Source organism: Falco punctatus, assembly GCF_963210335.1.
Source record: "Falco punctatus genome assembly, chromosome: 9".
NCBI classification, from domain to species: domain Eukaryota; kingdom Metazoa; phylum Chordata; class Aves; order Falconiformes; family Falconidae; genus Falco; species Falco punctatus.
The window spans coordinates 434466-455006 of record NC_137589.1 but is presented as its reverse complement, the minus strand read 5'-3'; the positions used below and the strand labels follow the sequence as shown (position 1 = coordinate 455006).

General features: G+C 45.3%; 1 protein-coding gene across 3 annotated transcripts in view; it reads left to right on the top strand.

The window, feature by feature from the left end:
• The window catches only part of INPP5A (inositol polyphosphate-5-phosphatase A), a 257116-nt gene that overhangs the window by 36734 nt on the left and 199841 nt on the right, over positions 1–20541 (top strand). The window contains exon 1 of one of the 3 annotated variants that reach the window (XM_080401932.1): positions 747–3752. The exons of the other annotated variants lie outside the window; for them this stretch is intronic. Coding sequence (XP_080258058.1) covers positions 3600–3752 — 153 coding nt within the window. The 5' untranslated portion in view covers positions 747–3599. Of the gene's footprint in view, positions 1–746; positions 3753–20541 lie in introns of those variants that run through there. 3 annotated transcript variants of the gene reach the window in all.

Below are 20541 nucleotides of genomic sequence, written 5' to 3'. Positions count from 1 at the left end.
CTGGGGTTGCCTTACACCTTAGCAGTAGCAGTGCTTGCATGCCGGCTTCAGACTCCTGGGGTGGGGGAGTGTGAGAGCTGCTGGCCAGTGCCGAGGTCTCCCAGGGTCCATCCCTGCCATGGTAGCACCCTTGCTTGTAGGAGGTTTCTTGAGATGGAAAGTAAGTTTTTAAACTGAAGATATCTTCCCCAGCCCCTTCCCACCCCTAAAAAAAAAAAAAGTCTAGGTCATTTCTGCAGCAGAATTCAGTTGATGGTGAATGTTTCATTACAAAATGGAGTGATGTTCTTAAAAACATGAAAGATAAGCAGGACCCAGAGTATGCGTTCTTGCAGTACTTTGCTTGCATTTTGTTTAATTGTCGAGCATGTGTTTATTCTAGTCTAGTATGCCAAACTGTGTATGTACAGTAGGTCAGGAAGAGTTCAGTAATTCTGAGAAAATATATGTGATGTCAGTTCTCTTGATGTAGTCTTGTCTCTTATTTGAGTGAGAAATGTGTTACAGTAAGGAAAAACATTCTGGAGATGTAACTTCTAAATAGAAAGTCTCTATTCCTGGCTGTGTCTTGTGAATAATTCTTAAGATGAGTGTAGAAATCAAGGTGCTATTTAATGAGTTGAGCAGTAAAAAACCCAACCTCGCTTCTCTCTCTTAACAACAACAAAAAAAACAAAACCAACCAAACCCCCCCCCAAACCAACTCAAAAAACAACAACAAAAACCCCCCACAACCAAAAAAAAAAAGAGGTTTTGTTTGGCTCAACTTTTTTTAATTTATGAACAAAAGTAGTCCATGTTCTTCAGCTGCTGATTTTTAGAGTGAGGATCAGGAAATTGAGCGGGTAATCACTGCGTAGTTTTTGCCTGTGTTTTGGAAGCCGGGGGAAGGTAGTCTAGAGGGAAGGGTTCAGCCCTCCTACCAGGGCAGCTGGGGTGGTACAAGGTCAGGAGTTTGCTCTGCAAGCTTGCCAGAACTCGCTTGCACGCTGTGGCTGTTGGTGCAGCGTGAGCACGGCTCGGCTCGGGAGCAGGCTGGTGCCCCTCTTGCCTGCGTGACGGCAGGGAGGGGGGCTGCGCTGCCCACTCCCATGCTGGGGAAGCCTGGCCCAGCCTGTGCCTTGGTGGGTGGCTCCTCTGTATATCCATCCCGAGAGCAGGTGTCACATCTGCTGTGCTCTGGTGGGTATTTCAATGCCACATGAGCAGAGAGTAGCTTTCTTCTTAGGTTGAGGGGTTTTCCACAGTTGTTAAGTAAATTTCCCATCATTGCAAAATACCTCACTGGCCTCATAAACTGACTTCAGCATTTAAGAGCAAATGAAGTCATTGAGAGATAAAACTGTTTCTCAGCTGTGTATTTAAAAAAGAAAAATAGACGCAGGAAATAGTTCTTCACATTTTCTTTCTGACTCCCAGGAATGTTCTTACCCCAGATATAGTCTTGAGCTAACTTTCACCAGTTTCTTGTTTCTGTGCTATTGAATATTTAAAAAAGTGAGATCCAGCAGTCACTGTTTAAAGTTGCTGAAAGTTGAAATCTCTCCTTGTGTCATTTACTTAAAAGACCGACCCTTGCATTCAGCACATAACCATGTAGCCACCCACCCTGTGTCCCAGTGGTAAAGAGCCCATGGGGTGAACCTGTGGTAAAAGAAGGTGCTGTATGAGTTTGGCAGTGCATTAATTAACTTTAGCATCTTTCTGGAGCAGTGCTGAAATTCAAGCAGAGGGTACAGTAGGGCAGAAGACAAGGCACAGTTACCTGTAGCACATCCTTTTGAAACTCTCCTATTTCCAAAATAGTGATTTTAACACGGGTGCTGGGGGGCGTGGCTGTCAGGCAGTCCCCAGCAGCAAAGGGGCTGCCCCATTAGTAGCAGTGTGTGTCCCTTGGCAGAAATGGCAGTAACAGGGCTGGAAGGAGCTTGGCATAGCTTTGGGGAGCATTAGAGTTCAGCAAGGGGGAAACATAACCTGAAACTTAGAGCTTAGCACTCTGTGCGCAGTCAGCTGTCAGCTAAATACATACAGTTGTTTTGAGGTCCCTGTTGAGTTGCTTTCATAGAATCACAGAATGGTTTGGGTTCGAAGGGACCTTGTAGATCACCTAGTTCAACCCCCTGCCCTGTGCAGGGCCCCCTCCCCCCAGCCCAGGCTGCTCCCAGCCCCATCCAGCCTGGCCTTGAGCACTGCCAGGGATGGGGCACCCACAACTTAGAACAACCTGCAGGCCAGTTTTTTGGGGGATGGGGGTAGAAAAAAAAACAACTGTAAGAGTATGAACACAGGTCACAGAGCCCAAGAGAACCGGGGATGACAGAAGCTCAGGGGTCTCTGCCCACGGGGTTGGGCACCTCCAAGGATGGAGACCTCACGGCCTCCTTGGGGATCCTGGTCCCATGTTCAGTCACACTGTTGGGCAAGTACAGTGGGGATGTTGGGAGGTGGGTCTGCAAGCACTCCTACTGCAGAGGCGGGCACGGCTGTGGCTGGGTGCAGCTCATACGGAAGGCACAGGGGCTTAGACTGTTTATTCTGGCAAGTATTTGGATCTGGCAGGAATGGTCTTAGCAGGCTGCAGCTCTCCTCAAAAATAGGAAAGAAATTGTGGATTTGGGACCAGACTTTCTTACAGTGTTGAAACTTGTAGTTGGTGGGCTGTGGACCTGTTCTTGTGCAGGTGGATGTGGCAATACCTAAAGAAAGGTTCTGCCTTTTGTGATTTGGAAAAGACTTCTAGTTCCTTTGCATGTGGGTTTTTCTTTTTCTGTTATCTGTGGCTTTGTATATTGCTAAGCCTAGCCATTTTTATTTTTCTTTTTATATCTGGGAAGCTTTCTACCAATAGCATCTTCCCCATGAGCTTGTGAATCTTTTCTAAAAGTCCCACATGAGTAGTTTTATCTGTGCAGACTGTTTTTCTGGCTCCTCAAGTTCAGGCTCAGTCATTATCTTGCTCACATTTTGCATGCAGTCTAGGCTAATGGTCGTTCCTCCAGCCTTATTCTTGTTCACGTTTTTGTTTTGCACCCTGATGACTTTAAACTGCTTTTTCTTACCTGTGATGAAAGCAGACTTGTCTTCCATAGCATCTGTTCAGACTGCACTTGTGGATGTAATTTTCCTAGGCTGTCATGCATAATTTCACCCCTTGTGTTGCTACTTCATTTATTTTATATTCTCTTATTTTAAGAATAAGCTGCCTGACTTAACCTAAAATCCTCCTGCTTTCTCCAGCCTTCCTAAGACATTTTTTTGCCAAATAGTGGCATGTTGGTTCCTGGTTGGTTTTTGGTTTTTTTGTTGGGGTTTTTTGGCCAGTCTCCTGTCTTGATTTCTAACTCACTGGATTTGCCAGGAGATGTGGTTTTGCTGTGTCCTGGGATGCCTCTTATGCTTGGGAAACCTCCTTGTAAAAATATATAATACTTTCTTAAAAACTTTCAAGGAGGTACTGTAAAAATTTGACAGGAGTTGAACACCTTGCATGCTAAAAAACTCAGCATGGAAGGATATTGTTTAGCTGGCTGGTCTCCCTGTAATCTTAGATTTTAAACAATTATGTATACATAAATATTTAATATATTAATACATATATGTTTTATATATATATAAATAAATATAATTGGTTGGCGCATAGGCTATGGTGTTTTTTTTTCTCAGGTGTCCCTATAGTGCCCGGCATGCTAGGGTACTGGTCCAGGGCTGGCGCTCCTTCTAGCTGTAATTTAGGATTTCACATGAAACCGGTAAGCTGAGACAGTGTGTTGCTGGGTGAAACCTCTGATGGAAGATGAAAACGGGAGGTGAAGCTGCCAAGTGTTTACCTGGGAAATACACATGAGAAACTGAGTCAAAATAAAGGTGGATGGCAGAGTGCAATCAGATGGGAAGCAGATCACAGAAACCTTGAAGGAAAGTTGCCTGGGGCAGTAAATTGGGTAGCAAAACTTGCTCACCACCTGCTTTTGTAGTTAAGGTCTTCGTTGTGGCAGCCACTGTGCTGCTTTACAGTTCTGCCATTGTTTATGTAATTAATTCCTTATCCAGCTTACTGTCCTACTTCACCCTTTATGATTTCATTTGTGTGAAATTAGTGCTACTTAATATTAAAGTGTATGTCAAAAATGTTTTTATAAAGCACGGTAAATGAATTGCTTTTCACTTCTACAAGACACTTTGGAAAATAACTTTGCAGAAGTAATATCCCTGAGCACCTAAGAGCTCGTTGTGCAGCATGTCAAATCGCTGCTTACACTGTGAAAATAGTTTTCTTCTTGTGCCTGGGGCTGGAGTTTGAGGTGTTTCTGTCCTTGTCGTGGACTGGCAAGGGCCAGTTGCCTGGGCAGCAGGAGGAGCGGTGCAGCATTGAGGGGGAGTTGCCAACCGCAGCCCGGTTGGCTGCTGCCAGTGCTGTAGCTGCTGCAATGGTGAAAATCAGGAGGTTTGGGGGCTTATTCACATGCTTCCTGGTCGTTACCTTTTAAGGTTACACTTGTGTCATGTTTTCGAATTTCTTTCTGTATCCACCAGTGAGAAATTACTTTTTTCATAGGAATGACTGAGATACTCACCTGGCCTTTGGAGTTTTCTTTAAAAAAAGCATAAATCACAAAGGAAAAACTCCTGCTTGTTGAGACAATCGATGCAGTTGTAGGAGCTAACAACACAGATGGTACTTGATGCCTAGTAAATGCCTGTGAACTGTTTGCCAGTACCATGTTGCGTGGGTTGAACAGCAGTAACCTTAGTTCCTTGGGTAAATTACTGCTTTGAAGGTAGTCAGTTAACTTCCGCGGGTATATTTTAAAAACGTGGTTTAATTTCTGTACTGTTTGCTGACTGATGTGATCCTTCCCTGTTATTTGGTAAAAATCTGCAGAAAGGTAACTTGGGCCCTAATTCTGCAAAGCGTGAATGTGAGGTCAGCTGTAGAAACAGGAATGCTTTAGGTCCATTTCCATTTTTTGTTTTGCGGACTTATAATGAAGACTGTAAAAAAAAATATGTTATTCACAATCTATTGCTATTTTGGGTCAGTTTCAAACAAAAAGCTTCTTGCCTAAGTAATGGAAAATTGTGCAGGGAATTAAGATGGAACACTATGGGAAGTGCAGTAGATCTGAAGAAGCTTGTTTTGACAGTTTTTCTATTTGAAATGCCAGCTTGTGTTTTGGTAGCCCCTTTGTAGCAGGAGGTTTTTTGCAAGCACTGTAGGTGTTAAATGCCTTTTACACCACTACCCACTGGTCACAACTGTTTGAAAATAAATTAATTGATTAATCTGTTCACACCTGCGAATACATAGCTTGATAATTTTCTTTGAAAATCCGGTTGACATATTAAATCTCTATTCAGGTGGTGCTGAGACTGTGTTCTCCTGAGGGTAATGAAAGCTTTGGTACTTCCCCCTGGTGGTGGCCGTTAAGTCTTAACTGTTGTGTCCATAGTGGTGCTGAGGGAAAAAGGGATCTTTATGAAATGTACTCTGTCCTGCTAAACTCCAACTTGATCTAACAGGTTTTTTAAGAGTTTGATTGAGAGGCAAATGGAAATTTGATAAATACATATCAACACCTAGTATTAAAGAAGGAAAAATAAAATAACTGTCCATAAAGACAGAAAGAGGAGAGTGTGGCATTTGTAATATAGCATCAGAGCCGACAAGTTTGGGGTGGGAGCAGTTGTGATGAGGCTGTGCCACTGTATAGAAAGAGGTTTGTGTGAGGAATATTGCTTCACGCACTGACCTGTCAGTTTATTACTGAGTAAAAGTGTCTCATTTTAACTGTATACAGCAGGACCAGGTAACAAATTAAGCTTAATTTTGAGACTTTGGGTTGTATTTGGATAACTTCTATTGGACTTCTTAGGGTGAAAGTAAAGACTTCTGGACTGGATCTTCAATTTGAGTTTAGGTAGACATTTATTTTTACACAATAAATGCACTTCTACATTGGTTGTTGAGGTGTCTCAGAATATGCAACCGGAGACCAAGGAGCTCGGAGGGTGTCTCTGCGGGGGGTGGGCTTGGAGGAGTTTGTGCGAGAGGGGACATCTCTGCAACTAGGGAAAGGGCAGTTTGGGGAAGGCAGTGGTGATGATGGTGTCTGAAGTGGGAGCCAGCGCCTCACTTGGACCATGAGAGCCGGTACATTGGCGAGCTCCAGGACAGCCTCCTTTTCTCAGCCAGGTGTTTGAGGGGAAGTAACCAAATGGATGCAGCAGCTTCCAGCTTAGCTTCTACTTCTGCTCGTTTGTCCTTTGTGGTCTGGGACAATATGATCATTTGAAGATGGAACTGGAATTAGATGGCACCATCCATGTTGTGGGTTCACCTGTGGAGTTGGTCAGGCAAGCTGCTTAGGTTGTGCATGGCTTGTAATGAACAAGGTTTCGCTTTCACAAGCAAAGCTGCAAATGTGTTTGGCTGAGGAACTGTCAGGCTGGGGAGATTTGCAGAGACGGGGGCACCAGTTATTTTGTGCTGATGTCTTGTGCTGTGTGTGGGACGAAAAAGAGGTGCAAGCTTACAGCGGTAGGTTAAGTTTGTGTGTTTAAAAAAAATGTAACAAATTTATATATCCATTATCGTGAGAGGATCAGTTAGACTATTATGTAGGGCTGGGGTGGTGATAGGGTGTATTTATGGTCTGTGCATGTCTTTGCTTGGGGGGGGGTAGCATTTATTTTAAGCAATGCTTGATTTTTATCAAACTCAAGAGAAAAGTTCTTATCTCTGCTGTTCATTAGTCTGCAGGTTTTTTTGTGTTAACAGAGCATGTGTTCCTCATAAGCGCGTTTTCAGAGAGCCTGTACCATCTGACAATGCATGCTGCATGCTAACGTTCCTCGCTTTTGTTGTCTGCCTGATGTTTCCTTCCTTGAGAATCTATATTTAGTGTTAAAAAAGTATTCACTGTGGCATACGACTCAAGGCGGTTGCTTTTCAAGCAAAAGGAAACAGTTCTCTTTAGGGATAAGAGTGAACGAAGGGCAGGATTTCCTGTGGAAACTCACCCACGTGAGAGTTGGCTTCTACTTTGAACTTAATGGTGATAATGGTGAAGAAGGCTAAATGAAAAACCCAGACAATTTGCACCAACATAAAAGACCCTCCCCGCCCCCCCCCCCCCCCCCCCCCGCTAGCTCGTAACCACCTCCTTTGCTTTTTTGTACTTCTCGGTATGTTTGCTGTAGCTTGAATTAGTCCTTCTTGTGGAAGGTAGGGAACAGGACCGTTTCAAAAACAGGTTTCAGAGTACACTTGTCCAAAACTGGACAAGGTGACTTTGCTGCGTGATTTTGCAGTAACTTACTGGTGTGTGGTGCGCATGCTGAGGGTAGCAGCTTCAGCATGTGCCATGCATGTAGTCATCCTGATGCAGCTTTGTGCCATGTAGCACAGGGGAGATGCAGTAGAGCCCCTCTACTGAGGAGGAAAAATGAGCTTTTTCAGTACAGAATGACAGTGGCGGCTAGAACAAGCTCTGAGAGCAGCAGATGTGTTCCCTGGTGAATGTGATCTGTTTTCCTTTCCCTTATTAATGGCTCTAAAAATAGTCTGTCTTTCAGGATACAGCCACTGAAAGGCCAAGCCTGTCCTGGTGTGGGCAAAGGGGACAGGAGCCGTGTGGCTGTGGCAAGGAGTGAGGAGCCCATGGTCGCTGCCATGCAGTTTCAGGAGTGCCATTTGGGCGCATGCCATGTCTGTGCCAGGAGAGGGGCTCCCTTTAGGTGTACGGGTCACTTGTTTACAGTGTAGGAGCTCGGAAAGCGTTGCATGGGATTTCAGTCCCTGCCATAGCTGTGCGTGCTCCCGTGGTTGGGTATGGCTGGAGCCACCCCAGCATGTGGGATGGCTGGGCTGGGCCCCGGGCGGCCGGGTGCAGGATGTGGGCCGGGGCAGTGATGCCCACAGGGCACCCTTGGCCTGGCAGCTTTGGGAGGGTGCCAAGGGCAGGCAGGAGGGGTGGTGGGCTGCTTGCCTCCTTTGCAGGCAGCAAGGCAGAGGGGCACTCCTGGCAGCAGCCTGGCTGGAGGTCCTTGCCCTCTGGAGCATGGGGTGGCCGGGGAAGGACAGGCTGTCTCCTGCCCTCTCAGCCCACCGCAGTGTGCTGCCCACCTGCTTTTCCTCCCAAAGATGTGTGAATCTTTTGGCCAATTTCAGCCACTTCTTGTGGCAAGACCGAGATCCTGTAAAACCAGAGGTAAGCAGTGAAGTTGGTGGGTTTGTAGGTGGATCAAAGCCATCCTCCTTCCTCCAGCACGGTGGGAGCAGTGGTAGTGTGAGCTTGGCAGCTGCCTGCCAAGCCTGCCTGGCCAGGCTCTGGTCTGCCTGGGGCTGCTGACATCCGCTGGGTCCCAAACCAGCTGCGGCATGCCCCGTCCCACCCCACTTGGGGGTGCCAGGAGGAGCTGGGAGACTGGAGGAGTGTGCTGGGGATGTCAGGCTGGTGTGCGTGGGCTGTAGGAGGGAGGAGGTCGGGCTTTTCAGTGAAAGGTAAAGCTACAAACGGAGGCTGTGGCTGGCACATGGTGATGGTCACATGTCTTGACACAGAAGGTGAAAACCTTCTTTTGCTTTTCTCCTCAACAAGTAACCTCTCTTGTGGGGGTCGCAGTGAGCACATGCCTCTTGGGCAGCTCTGCTGCCCGTTACAAAGGCCAAAGCACGTGTGAGCATGGGCTTAAGGTGCTTCGTTGTACATCTCCTTATGGCCAGGCTGTTCTGCATGCTAGGACAATGGAGCAGGTGCTGCACCGACCACATCTGATTTTAGCTGGGGTTTATGGAATTCCTGCAGCTCCTTTAAAGGTTCTGGAATAAAAAAATGTATGTGAACTTTTCACTTTGTGATCAAAGCCCTGGTGGGATGCACAGTGTGGTGTTCCTGCAGCGTGTCCCAGGGGACATGCTGTGCAGTAGTGCTAAGCAGGCAGCTCAACCCCTTCCCTGTGTCCCCAAGATGATCTGTGTGTTCATCACTGCTCACGCTTGTTTGAAGGACTGTTGCAACATCAGCGGCATTTCCAGCTGCTCTTCTTGCATCACTGCCTGATTTGGGGAGCATGTTTAAAAAATGGAATATTCCAATGATGTGTTTCTGTACAGAATGTTCCTGCTTTCCTGATTAGTGTTTTGTCCTGTTTCAGTAAATTGAAATGATGTCTTTAAAAACAGAAAAAAAAGTGTACAACTGTGGTATTTCAACTGAGCTCTACCAAATTGTGTTAAGGATACTTGTTTTGTTTCAGTTCTCACGAGTTCCTGAGCCACAAACGTTCCTGGACAAGCAGGCCTGAATTACGCAATGCTCTGTATCTGCAGAGCAGTTGGTGGGGTGATCCTTTTGCGGGGGGCAGTCCCCAAAGTAGTGGTGGGCCTGTGCTGGAGAAGGTGATTTTCCCCTTGGTGCCTGGCAGGAAGGGTGAGGGGTTGCTTGACCTGCCTCGTTGGCCTGCTCCTCAGCACCTCCTGAAGCGCTATGAATCGGATAAGGACCAAGTAGTGTGACTTTGTGTGTGAGATAGTCAGCTTTTTCATTTTCTTTCCTTTAGCCTAATTTTTTATGACTTCTTAAAAGCCTTATGAAGATAGAATTCCTGATGGTGCTTACATTAACGTTGTATGGAGACCGACAGAAGTGTTTCTTCATAGCTGTCTGGCTGAGAGCACCGTGGGTTGTCCTTCTCTTACTCAAAGCAAGTGAAAGTTTTCCTTTCTGAAGGATGGCTTGTTTGGGTTTTTTTGTTTGTTTTCTGATCAGGATTCCCTAATCCCTTCTCAGGCAGCAAACGGGGCATGCGAGGTTCCCTCTGCACCTGAGGAAAAGCCCATGCACTGCGGGGGGGGGTGGAGCAGGGTGCCTGTGGGGTCTCCATCCTTGGCGATGCTTCAGCCCCCGGACCTGTCCCTGAGCACCCGCAGTGGGGACCTGCTGGGAGCAGGGTGTACGGGGACCCCTGAGCTCCTGCCAGCCCAGCCGGCTGTAGCAGGCATTAATCAGCCAGTTAGCCGCTGCGTTTGCATTGCCCTTGGTCCTCCCTCATGCAGGACCCAGTGCCAGGAAGGGGTGAGGTGAGGTCGGGCACCGCGGGCCTCGGGCACACCCTGGCGTGGTGCGAAGGTGACCGTGGCCCAGTGGGCACAGAGGGGACACGGTGGCAGCCTGCTGGGGCAGGCAGGGCTGGCAGCAGGGCTGGGGTCCTCGTCTCTCCATCAGACAGCTGGTGGCCCGTCTGTGGCTCCACAGCTGGGGTGGCTGAGAGTCAGAGAGGAAGCGGGGAAAAAGGGTTACTGCTGTGACAGGCAGAAAATTTCACTTCTGCTTCTCCCTAACAACAGGAGGAGTGCTTGAATGGGAAAATTATCTGTGAATACCCAATTATCTATATGATTTTTGGAGCTGAAATTTCTTTCTTTCGTAGTTGGCCTTTACCATTACATCTGGACGTTGATATGAGGTGTGTTCCCTCAGGTTACTGCCTGCCCTGTTCTCATGCAGCAGTGTGCAGATGTCCTTTTACATGACCTCTGAACTACTGCCCGGTTTGTGCTCATTTCAATTAAGCATTTACGTAAATTCCAAAATTGCTATAAGCACTGCCTTTTTGTTAATTCTTATGAAGTTACTGCAATATCAGAGCATTACACAAATCAGAAACTAGAATATGTTTTTGGTTTTACCTCGTGTGTGTTCTTTATTTTCTTCCATGAAAGCTGCTAAAACTCTATTTTGTACTAATAGTGCATTTTTTTCCTCTCTGAGGAGTGAGATGGGGGAACAGTAAAACCTTCACTTTCAAAACATGCTGAGCTTGGAGTTTGGGGGGAATGGGGGGATTTGTTTGTTTTTCCACTTGTGGCATGAGGAGTGAGCCCTGGTGTGGTGTTCAAAGGTGTAGCCTGACTGAAACCAGAAAAACTGACTGTACGTCCAGGTTTTATGTGTAGAAGCCCTGGGACCTTAATGCTGTTAATGGATCTATATAGCAGGAGACTCTTCTCTGTAATTGGGCCCAAACACAGTCCCTGAGATTAATGTACTAAAAGAACTGGAGAAATCAAAATTCTAGGCATCTAAAATCACCATTTCAATATTGCGTGATACTTAGGTTTCCAAATAAATATCAATGCCAGACTTAAATGTACATCTCTTTTAAATGTGACAGGAAAGTATTTATGCATTTTGTTTGAGAGTTTGCTTCTGCTTAAGCTAAAACTGACTGGATGGAACATTTCACAAAGGGCCATACATATGTCTCTGACAATTTATATCTTTATGAGATCACCTATTTGCAAGACATCCAATGATCTTTAATGGAAACTTAATACAATACCAAGGATGTTATTTTTCAACTGCATATATAAGTTCTGCTGCTCTGGCTTCTTAGAAATTGCATCAATAAACTGAGCAAAATTGTTTTCCTTTTAGCACTTTGTTTCTTTAAATTGTTTCTTGTCAGTTCTTGACAGACAGCAATAGAAGAGGTTGCTCCAGTTTCACCTGTAAGTAGAAGACTCCTCAGGTCCTTTCACCTAAGCTAAGCAGTGAATGAGACCGCACCGAATTTTTGGTACCTGCGGCTCTCTGGAGTTGACGCCCTGGTCATGGATCTCTTGCATGTTCAGCCATTTGTTAGGTACGCAGAGCAGTCTGGTCTGAATTTCCTGCCAGGACAGAATTTGGCAGAGAATCGTTCTCCCTCTGCGAACAGTGGCCCAGGCACAGTGTAAAGGACATTAGCCCCTCGCCTCCTGTTGCGTCAGCGAACTCTTAAAGCGGGGGTTATGGTGCAGTTGCTGCAGGGAGGTACTTGCCTGAAGCAGGTACTTGCCTGAAGAGGTCGGGGCTCCATGCTGCATGGAGGTCCTTGGTCTCACCAGGGACAAATACAGCAGTAAAGAGGAAAGAAAAAAAATTACTGAAAACCCACTCTCCTAGATCAAATTGAAATCAATTTCTAAATGTGTCCCTTGGCACTTTATTTCTGAAATAGTGTGTAAACAACTTTAACATGGTCTCCTCTGCTATCAAATACTTAGGTTAGATCACTAAATACTACTTCATTAGTGTGATGAACTGCATTTTGGCATCCCCTGTGCTTCGCTTGGCAGCAAGTTGACAGCCATTCTTAGGTCTATGGTATTTTGGCATGAAAGATCTCTCTTCTGATTTAATAGGGTGTGTTGGAGCCACCTCACTGACAGCTCGTGCATTGCTGGTGTGTTAGTCCTGGAACTGATTCTGCAATGATTCTGGGAAAGCTTTGGACTTTCATCCTTGGCAGAGCAGTGCCCAATCAAAAGGTGTTTAGCATGTTAATATGGATATCTTCTTGAGGAAAGAGCATTTATTGCTTGAAGCAGTTGATACATGCTGCTGTACACAAGTGCATATAGCTCATGAACTTTAGCTCTTGATCTTTAGTTCATGAAAGTTCCTGTCTTGTACAAAAGCGAGCATTTACATACTATCACATTAAATTTTTTTGCCCGTTGAATGCATTCTACCGTATTAAGACAATATTTTTTTGCCAGCCTCCTACTCTGCAGTTAATCCCTGAGCTGTTGGGCTCAGCAGGTGTCACAAAGCCATAGATATAGTTGGGCACATGCAGTATGTACATACCGTAATGGCTAACCTGTGATGCTCTCTGCAGTGCATTTATTTCTTGTGTAGAAGGCACTGGGAGTCTATGGCATGTGCTGCTTCAAGATACCAGCACGGTACATATGTGAAGGTCTACTGCTGTCACAGAAACAGGATTAATAAAATATGTAAGATATTTTCAAGACTCCATAAAATCTAGGCTGCAGGAAGAACTGTCTTGATCATTGGCTTTAGTAGCAGCTTTCACTGTTGTGTCTTTGTTGCCTTGTAGGGGCTCTGCAACTTAATATTTCCTGAATTTTTAACTATGTCCCTGTCATGACTTGGACATAGGAAAATTCAAATGGTGTGCAAACAGCTGTGGGGTAGGTATACAGCTCTCGGCAGATCTCACTTTGATGTGGCTCAGAGAGCCAAATTCTTTTTAGGCTCTTGTCAGGGATTTTCTTTTTCTTTCATCTAGTTCAGGTATAAGTTCTCTTTCTTACCTTGCTTGCTAGGTAGATCTCTGCTTGCTGAGCTCCCCAGAGGTTCATAGAGGTTACTTGCAATGAGCAGATCTGGGGTCCACATGGTGATGGCCCGTTAACTGCTCTCTACTTGATTGTGCTGCTTACTTCATGTGGTGGGTCAGTGCCCACCTCCTGCCATGACACAAGTCAGGACAGCGTTGCTCCCCTGTGGGTTGTGCTGTGAAGTGTGTTGAGCACGATTTTGCAGAAAAAGACCCTAAAACCCCAGAGATTAACAAATACAGTCTGGTTTTGTTGTTGATGGATGTGATGGATTTTTCTGTTTATGTCATTTTTCAAAGTCCATTGGCTTAGCAATTTATGGGGAGTTTTTCTTGGGAGATTTGGGAAGAGGGGTACTTGAGTATGTTTTAGATTTCACTTTTGAAACTGGAGCCTAAACCCAAATGTTTTCATACTATTATGCACTTAAAAAAACCAAACAACCAGTTGCTGTAGGTAAGGAATAATTATCTCCATGTTCAAGCCAGAGGGAGTTTTTAAAGATCTAATTTAAAGCAAACAAAGAAAGAAAGTTCACAAATACACAAGACAGACCACGGTGGTGGTTGTGATTGTGAATATTGCCAGAGCTCTATTTTATCTATGCAAGTGCAAGAACAGATTAATTTCATTTACACTCTTTTTCAGCATAATGTCTGTTTTTCCCATGCCATTCCAAAATCAGGATGCAAAGTAATTGAAAACTTGAGTGTATTATTGTGGTTAATCCCTGCTATTTGCTAACAATTATAGTTTGTGTGGTGTTGTAAATACCGAGTGTTGGATTAACTCTTGTTGTTAATACTCTTAACATGCTGGTTATTCAAATATCCAGGAGCCTTTAATCTTTCAATAAGATGTCAGTAATAGAAGTTAAATTTGAAACACGCTGGGAGTGTGCGAGGGTCAGGATAGTTAAGACTCATGGCTTCTTTACTTCCAGTCTTTGCAGTTACTTGTAAATCATTATTCACTGTAGTTACCATACTGTGCTTGCATCTGGCCGGGTTTATCTTACAAGGTGGGATGTGGACAGAGGTTAGCCCTGAGAGTTGTGGGTCTGGTCTCTCCTGTTGCAGTGTGTGCTCAGAGACAGCTTGTGCGCAGAGTCGTGGCACTGCTGTGGATGTTGTGCACACATATTTGCAGGTATGGCAGAGAATACATACTGTCCGTGTGCTACATACCTTCAGAAAACACGTTGGTTTAAAGTGGTTTAACTTCACTCCTTTTAAGGGTATATCTGGATGTGTGTTAGACCTGTGTAAACCTGGTGTTGTTGCCATCAGATACTGTATTATTTTCTGCACAAACAATTCTGGAAGTCTGAAAGCCTTGTTGCACTGTCTCAGTGTAATGTAATCCTTAAGAAAATTACCTGTTACTTTACTAAAAATAGTTACAAAAGAAAATGTATCTTCAATTAATCATAGCGTGGTGTTCTGTAATTGAAAGCTGAGCTTCATTAGTGTTAAGAGAAGTATTTTTCTTTTGTTCTCTGACACTGGATTAACTAAGAAAGTAAAATAGACTTGTGACATACGAACACTTTGTTTGGAATATATGTGTATAGGTAAATAAACACACGTATGTATGTGTGTGCATGCGCTTATGCACCTTTCCTAAGTCTGCTGCTTTACTAGGTTTTCATTCATACATATGTATGAATGGTATGGTATTATGAAGGAAAAGAGGAAATGTTTGCTTTTCCTTTGGTGGGTTTTTTTTCCTTCTGTTTACAACCCATGATTAGAGTGACTTTTATATCACCATTGCCCATTTAAGACATTATTTGATATAAATTATATAGGCTGAGGAAAGAGGGTGCTTCTGTCAGTAGTGTTGGTTTATGGATTACCGAGCAACTTTTCATAAAAAATAGTGATATCAATTATTACAGCTGTGTGCTTGGCTAGTTAACAGTCTGTGTCAGTCAAGGGATACATGAAAAATGAGGGGCCAGAGGCGTGTTTTGGTGAGTGTAGCTATGTATTTCCACTTACACTCTTCTCAGTGACTGGGAATGTGTTTTCCAGGCGTTTGGCAGGCACAGCATTTAATTGACTGTGAAAGCCTGTAAGAAAGTATTAGCTCTGTAAATCCTGCAGCGCTGCATGCGGAGGAAGTTCAGCACTGACGACGAAAGCTTTAAGCACTTATGCATGTGAAGTGTTTTTTCCAGACCAGGCAGTGCCTGTGGGAATGAGCAGGGTGTCCTGTTCTGCTCAGTGTCAGCTGTGCCTGGGGGGTCCAGCCCCAGGCAGGCAGCAGCCACATGGCATCTGTGGCCAGTGGCCGGCTGCATCAAAGCCTCCCTGCCACTGATGCCTCCCAAAGGCAAGCAGTTGGCTTTCAGCAATGGATAAGGCAGCCCATCGCGTTGCTGTAATTTCTTTCCAGATGCCAGCTACTTGGATAGAGGTACTCAGTGTCACTGCAGGTATGCTGGTGAAAAACATACTTGCACAACCTGCCATCGTTCCCTGTTTTAGCATCTGGCCCAATTCTCTGCAAAGCTCTTGAACCCATGTTTCATCTCAGGCTGTTCAGCAGTTCTGCTTTCAGCAGAGATTGGCATAAATGTGTTTGAAATGAGTTGCTGAACTGTAGTCTTGCTAAGTAATAGCATGTAGAATAGCTGCAGAAGCGTGGCCTTAGAATCTCTGAAGATCTGCACAATCCAGGCCTGGTATTAGAATAGGCCTGCAATCAGAATTGTACTGAAGTTGCTGTGCTGAAGTTAACAAGAAAGGTAGCCTTGAGCTATTCTTGAATCCTGAGACCAAGTAATTATGTTGTGCCAACAGGCCGTGGCTGTAACAAGCTACAGCTGCTGGGAAAGCAGGTGCAGGGCCAAGAAAGATAGGGAGCGGTATTGGAAAATAGGGAGTAACAAACTACGAGGCTGAAGCACAGCAACACAATTAGCTACATGGATAGAATGCTTATTTTAGTCATGATAATTAGGGGTGTGAGAACTGCGCGCGTTTAGAGACTACTAACCAATTATTTCTGCTTTACAAATATGCATGTGTATCGGTTCTATATAAGTAGTGTTAGAAACTAATAAAGTTGAGCAAGATGCATAACTCATATTGAGCGTCTTCTTGACTCCGGCGAACCCTTCTTCCAACAATAGCATACACAAATCATAGGTTTCTCCTAACTTTTAAGAGTGTGGATGGCACTGATGGTTAGCTACAGGTTGATCAAGGAGCAGACCTTGCAGAAGCGCTGTTCTGGTGTCATGCTGACCTGCTGCTGCATTTGTTCTAAAGATGTATTGCTGTGATACACTTCTAGTGCAGTCTTCATCTTTGTACTTGGGAGTTACAAACTGTGTGTTACAATATTGTGTATTGTCTGTGATTCATAAGCTTTTTCCAGAGATGTAATTGTTCATATGAATGATAAATTGCTTTTAGTCACAGAACTTGAATCATCCTTTTTTAAATGCAAGTATTGTTCATACTGAATTAGGTGACCAATTTAAAGTTTGTCATGGAAACTTAATTTCTTTTTCCGCTGGAGTGAATGGTTTTAATTGTTTGGGTTGTAGGGGTTTTTTCCTCCTTTCCCTTTTTTATTTAATGGTATTCTTGGCTGGACTTTTTGTTCTCTTATGCCCATGGAGTTTAGGAGGGGCTCCTTAATATCCACGTTGAGAACCTGGGACAGAGCTGCTCTTTGGGGCAGGAAAGAAAATTCCCTGTTCAATATGCAGCATGTTCATTTTCTTCCCTCGTCACTGTTGTGCCCTGCCAGTTCACCCTCCTGGTGAAGGAGCTGCTGTTCACCCTCCTAGCACTGTCATGTCACCCTCTCCCAGCATCTGCGCCTGCTGAGCACAGGGCTGGGGACAGCTTTGACCAGCCCCTGCCCATGTGTACCTCACCCCAGCTCTGGCAAGGACCAAGCAGCCCTCTGGGCTGGGCAGGGGGTGGACTGAAATGACAAGTGGCCTGGTGTTTTGTGCTAGTCACACAGAGATCTGCGTGCAGCAGGGTGAAAAGATGTGCTTTTGGAAGTTACAGAAGTTTTTTAACAGGCTTTAGTCATGTCAGGTCAGGATGGGCAGGTGACCAAAGTGCAGTAACTTGGTCAGTTCCTCCTCCTCCCTTAAAGTGCGAGGGTGCTGGCTGCCATGCTTTGTACATCCCAACCCCCAAAATAAACTAAATTTGGGGACACTTTTGCTAACAGATGTTTTTCTTTAATAAAAACCATTTGGTTTAATTCATTTTTTCATTTGAATCTTTTCCTTATGTCTGGAATCAGGTTTGCTTTCTGTATGTGCTGTGTGGTGTTTAGTGGCTGTGCTTGTGTTGTCAGGCTGTGTCTCTTTCCTACTTAATGGCTGCTCTGAGGGCTCTTTGGCATCAGAGCAAGCATTCTGCTCCAGCCCTGGAGTCCTGTTCGTTATTAGGTTACACCAGACGAGACTATGTCTGAGTGCTCATGATCTATCCTGTACCTGTCCAATGACTTTCACCTATTTCCATGACACTGTTATGATACCACAGATGACTAGTTTCCACATCACAGCATTGTGCCCTCTCCTGTAAAGATCCATCCTCACCTCTTCTTTCTATGTTTAGCCTCATCTCATGCTATCTACCTGATGCCACCTGCAAGAGCCCGCTATGCTCTGCAGTGCCCCTGGCCTGAGGTCCTGCATGGCAGCAATGCACTGGCAGGCATCTCCAGCTGTTAGGGGTTAGGCACAGTACAGACCCTATGGCTGCTGTGGATTTCTGTTCAGCCGTTGTGCGCGTGCCCACTGGTTGCAGATGGTGCAGACACTCACAGTTGTGGGCAGTGCCACGCTCTTGCATTCTCTGCAGTTGTACACTCAGGCAGTTAGACTTTGCCCAGAATTAATTCATTGCAAATGCCAGAGTCTGGTACCTGTCTCCAAGAGCCACACTTGGAGTCACTGGTTATTGGGCTGTCTGGCTGGATCGCTCCAACAACCGGCTGCATCTATCAGTTGTTGGCAGGCCATGGTTTCTGTGCTTGGGTCGATGAGTTGGCAGCTGCCACCTTGGCCAGCTGCGTGCACCACGTCGTTCCTGATGTTCTGGGCTGGTGCTTGCCCTGACACTGTGCAGAAAGGCAGTCACCCTGACGCCCTCCTCAGTGTGAGTGTTCATGGTGAGGCTGAGCCCTGCTTTTCTGCCCTGTGCAGTACTGTGAACAGGACTGTCAGCCCTTCAAAATCTCCAGGCTTATTCCCAGGGTCCAGTTACTTTGCTTGTGGACATATTAACCCATTCTCCACAGAAGAGTCCCCCAAAACTTCCCCTGAAATCCAATACTGGTCCTCTGCTGCTTCCTGTAATAGGGTGTTAGCATCTCTTCGTGGTCTCCTGCTTCCTATTCACACAGCTGTATTGCTGCACTTTGATAGGTGTAAGGATGCTTATTCATGTGCCATACACCGTTCTCCAGAGAGTGTTTCTTACCACTCTGCTTCCTGCATGTCTCACTGTCAAACTGTGTCTTTGTACCTGTAAGGTCATGTCTGTGTCTGGGCCATTCAGAAGCCAGAAGTTTGTCAAAAGTATTTGTGAAGAGCACACTTGGTTTCAGCAGTGCAAGATACAATTGCTAAAGTCTGGTGTTAGTTTGTCTTCTGCCTTCGTATGCACTGTTACGGCATTGGCATCATCAGCTGAAGCTGCTGAAGAACTTGAACTTTTTTCAGCTGCTGCTTGTGAGGTGTCCATGCTTAGCCTTGCTTTTGTGAGGATCTGTTTGATTTTTCATTTGTTTGGTTTTTTAGGGTCTTCTCATAATAAGTTAGGTTGGTTTCAAGGTTTTGAAAGATCTTGGCCAGATTGGAGTTCTGACAGCATGCGCTACCATTATGTTTTAGAAATTAAAGGCAGGTGACTCTTTCTTCTTCGCTGCCTTGTGTTGTTAGAGGTGAGACTAATTCTGGTCTTGGTATCAATTGTAACATGTGTGTCTTTACATCCAGCTCCTTTGAAGAGGTAGGCTCATCGTCATTGCTTCATCACTTTCAGTTCAATTACATCATTTCTGATGTCTCCCTAAGATGTGGCCAGAATAGTTCATTTACTCTTTAACAGGTTGTCATTTGCTGTTACTGTTTTAGGGTGTATTTCCTGCATTGAAGAGAGTGCTGCTGGGTTTTGACTGCACCATCCTTGGCTGGGAAGGGCTGTCTCTGGGTGTCTCTTACAGTCTAGGTACACGTGCTTTCCACTGTTTCAAGAAATGCTGATTTCTTGTGTGTACGTGTTAGTTTGTAGACAGCTTCAATTGTTTGGAAGCACAAAGCCTTCGAAACAGGTAGTAGATGCTTAGTATTTTTCTTTCAGCTTGTGATGTTTTATGACAGGAAGCCCAGGCTTTTGGTTTTCCTACTCTTCCTGCTGGATATGTGTGCTAGCGAGCACACAGCTCTGGACCATGGTCCAGTTATCTGTCTCGGGTTCTCCAGGGAGCTGCTTTGCCTGTGTTTTCTGCAGCCTTCTCCTTGCAGAGGCTGCAAGCAGCGTGTTTTCTACATTACTCCACAGGAAGCCATAACTGCTTCAGATTCTTTTTGTATTCCCACTATGTATTGTGTCTTGATTTAAACTTGCTCACGGGAAAGGAGATCAACAGAGAAGAAGGTAAACAAAATAGGGGTTTATTCATTTTTGGTAGATACTCAGCTATCTGCAGTGCAGCTTAGGTTAGACAGGAGAGACCAAGATGGTTGTTTCCAGTGCCCTTTGAGAGGCCACTGTGCCAGGGACCTCGGTCCTTAAATACCAGTCCAGCACTGCAGTGAGTCCAGTGCCACCATGGCTCTGTCCCACATGGCATCAGTCCATGACAGCCTGTCCGTTAGTCTGTCTTAGTAACATACCACTGTCCTTGAATTCTGCCACGCTCCCCCGTGATGGGAAGAGGGCTTTGCCTGCAGAGACTTTCAGCCCTTCTCCTCCAGGCACAGACTGTCTTTGCTTCTCGGTGGTTGCCATCTGCACCATGTCCATCTCTTACAGCCCTGGCAGGGGCAATCCAGCATCCCATATAATTGGAAGGGTGAGCAACGGTCCCTTCTGCTTCCTATCCCCTGGTGCAATGTTTTACCCTGAGCACTACCCTCTGCTTTTGTTCCTTCGTTTCTCTTGATTCAGCATCCAACAAGCCACTGCTTTTGTCAGCCCAGGCGTAAAACTGCCTTAAATATACAATGAAATACTTGTGTGTCCAAAACTCCATTTCTTTCCCCCCAACTGTGTTAATTGTTCTACTTACATTACTTCTCCCATGTGTCTGTTTCTTGAACTTGGTGATGTCACTGTGGGGTATAACAGAAGCAGGATGGGGCACTCTTCTTTTTCAGCTGCTTTGGGGGCAGCTATGAGCTTTCAGAAACATTCAAG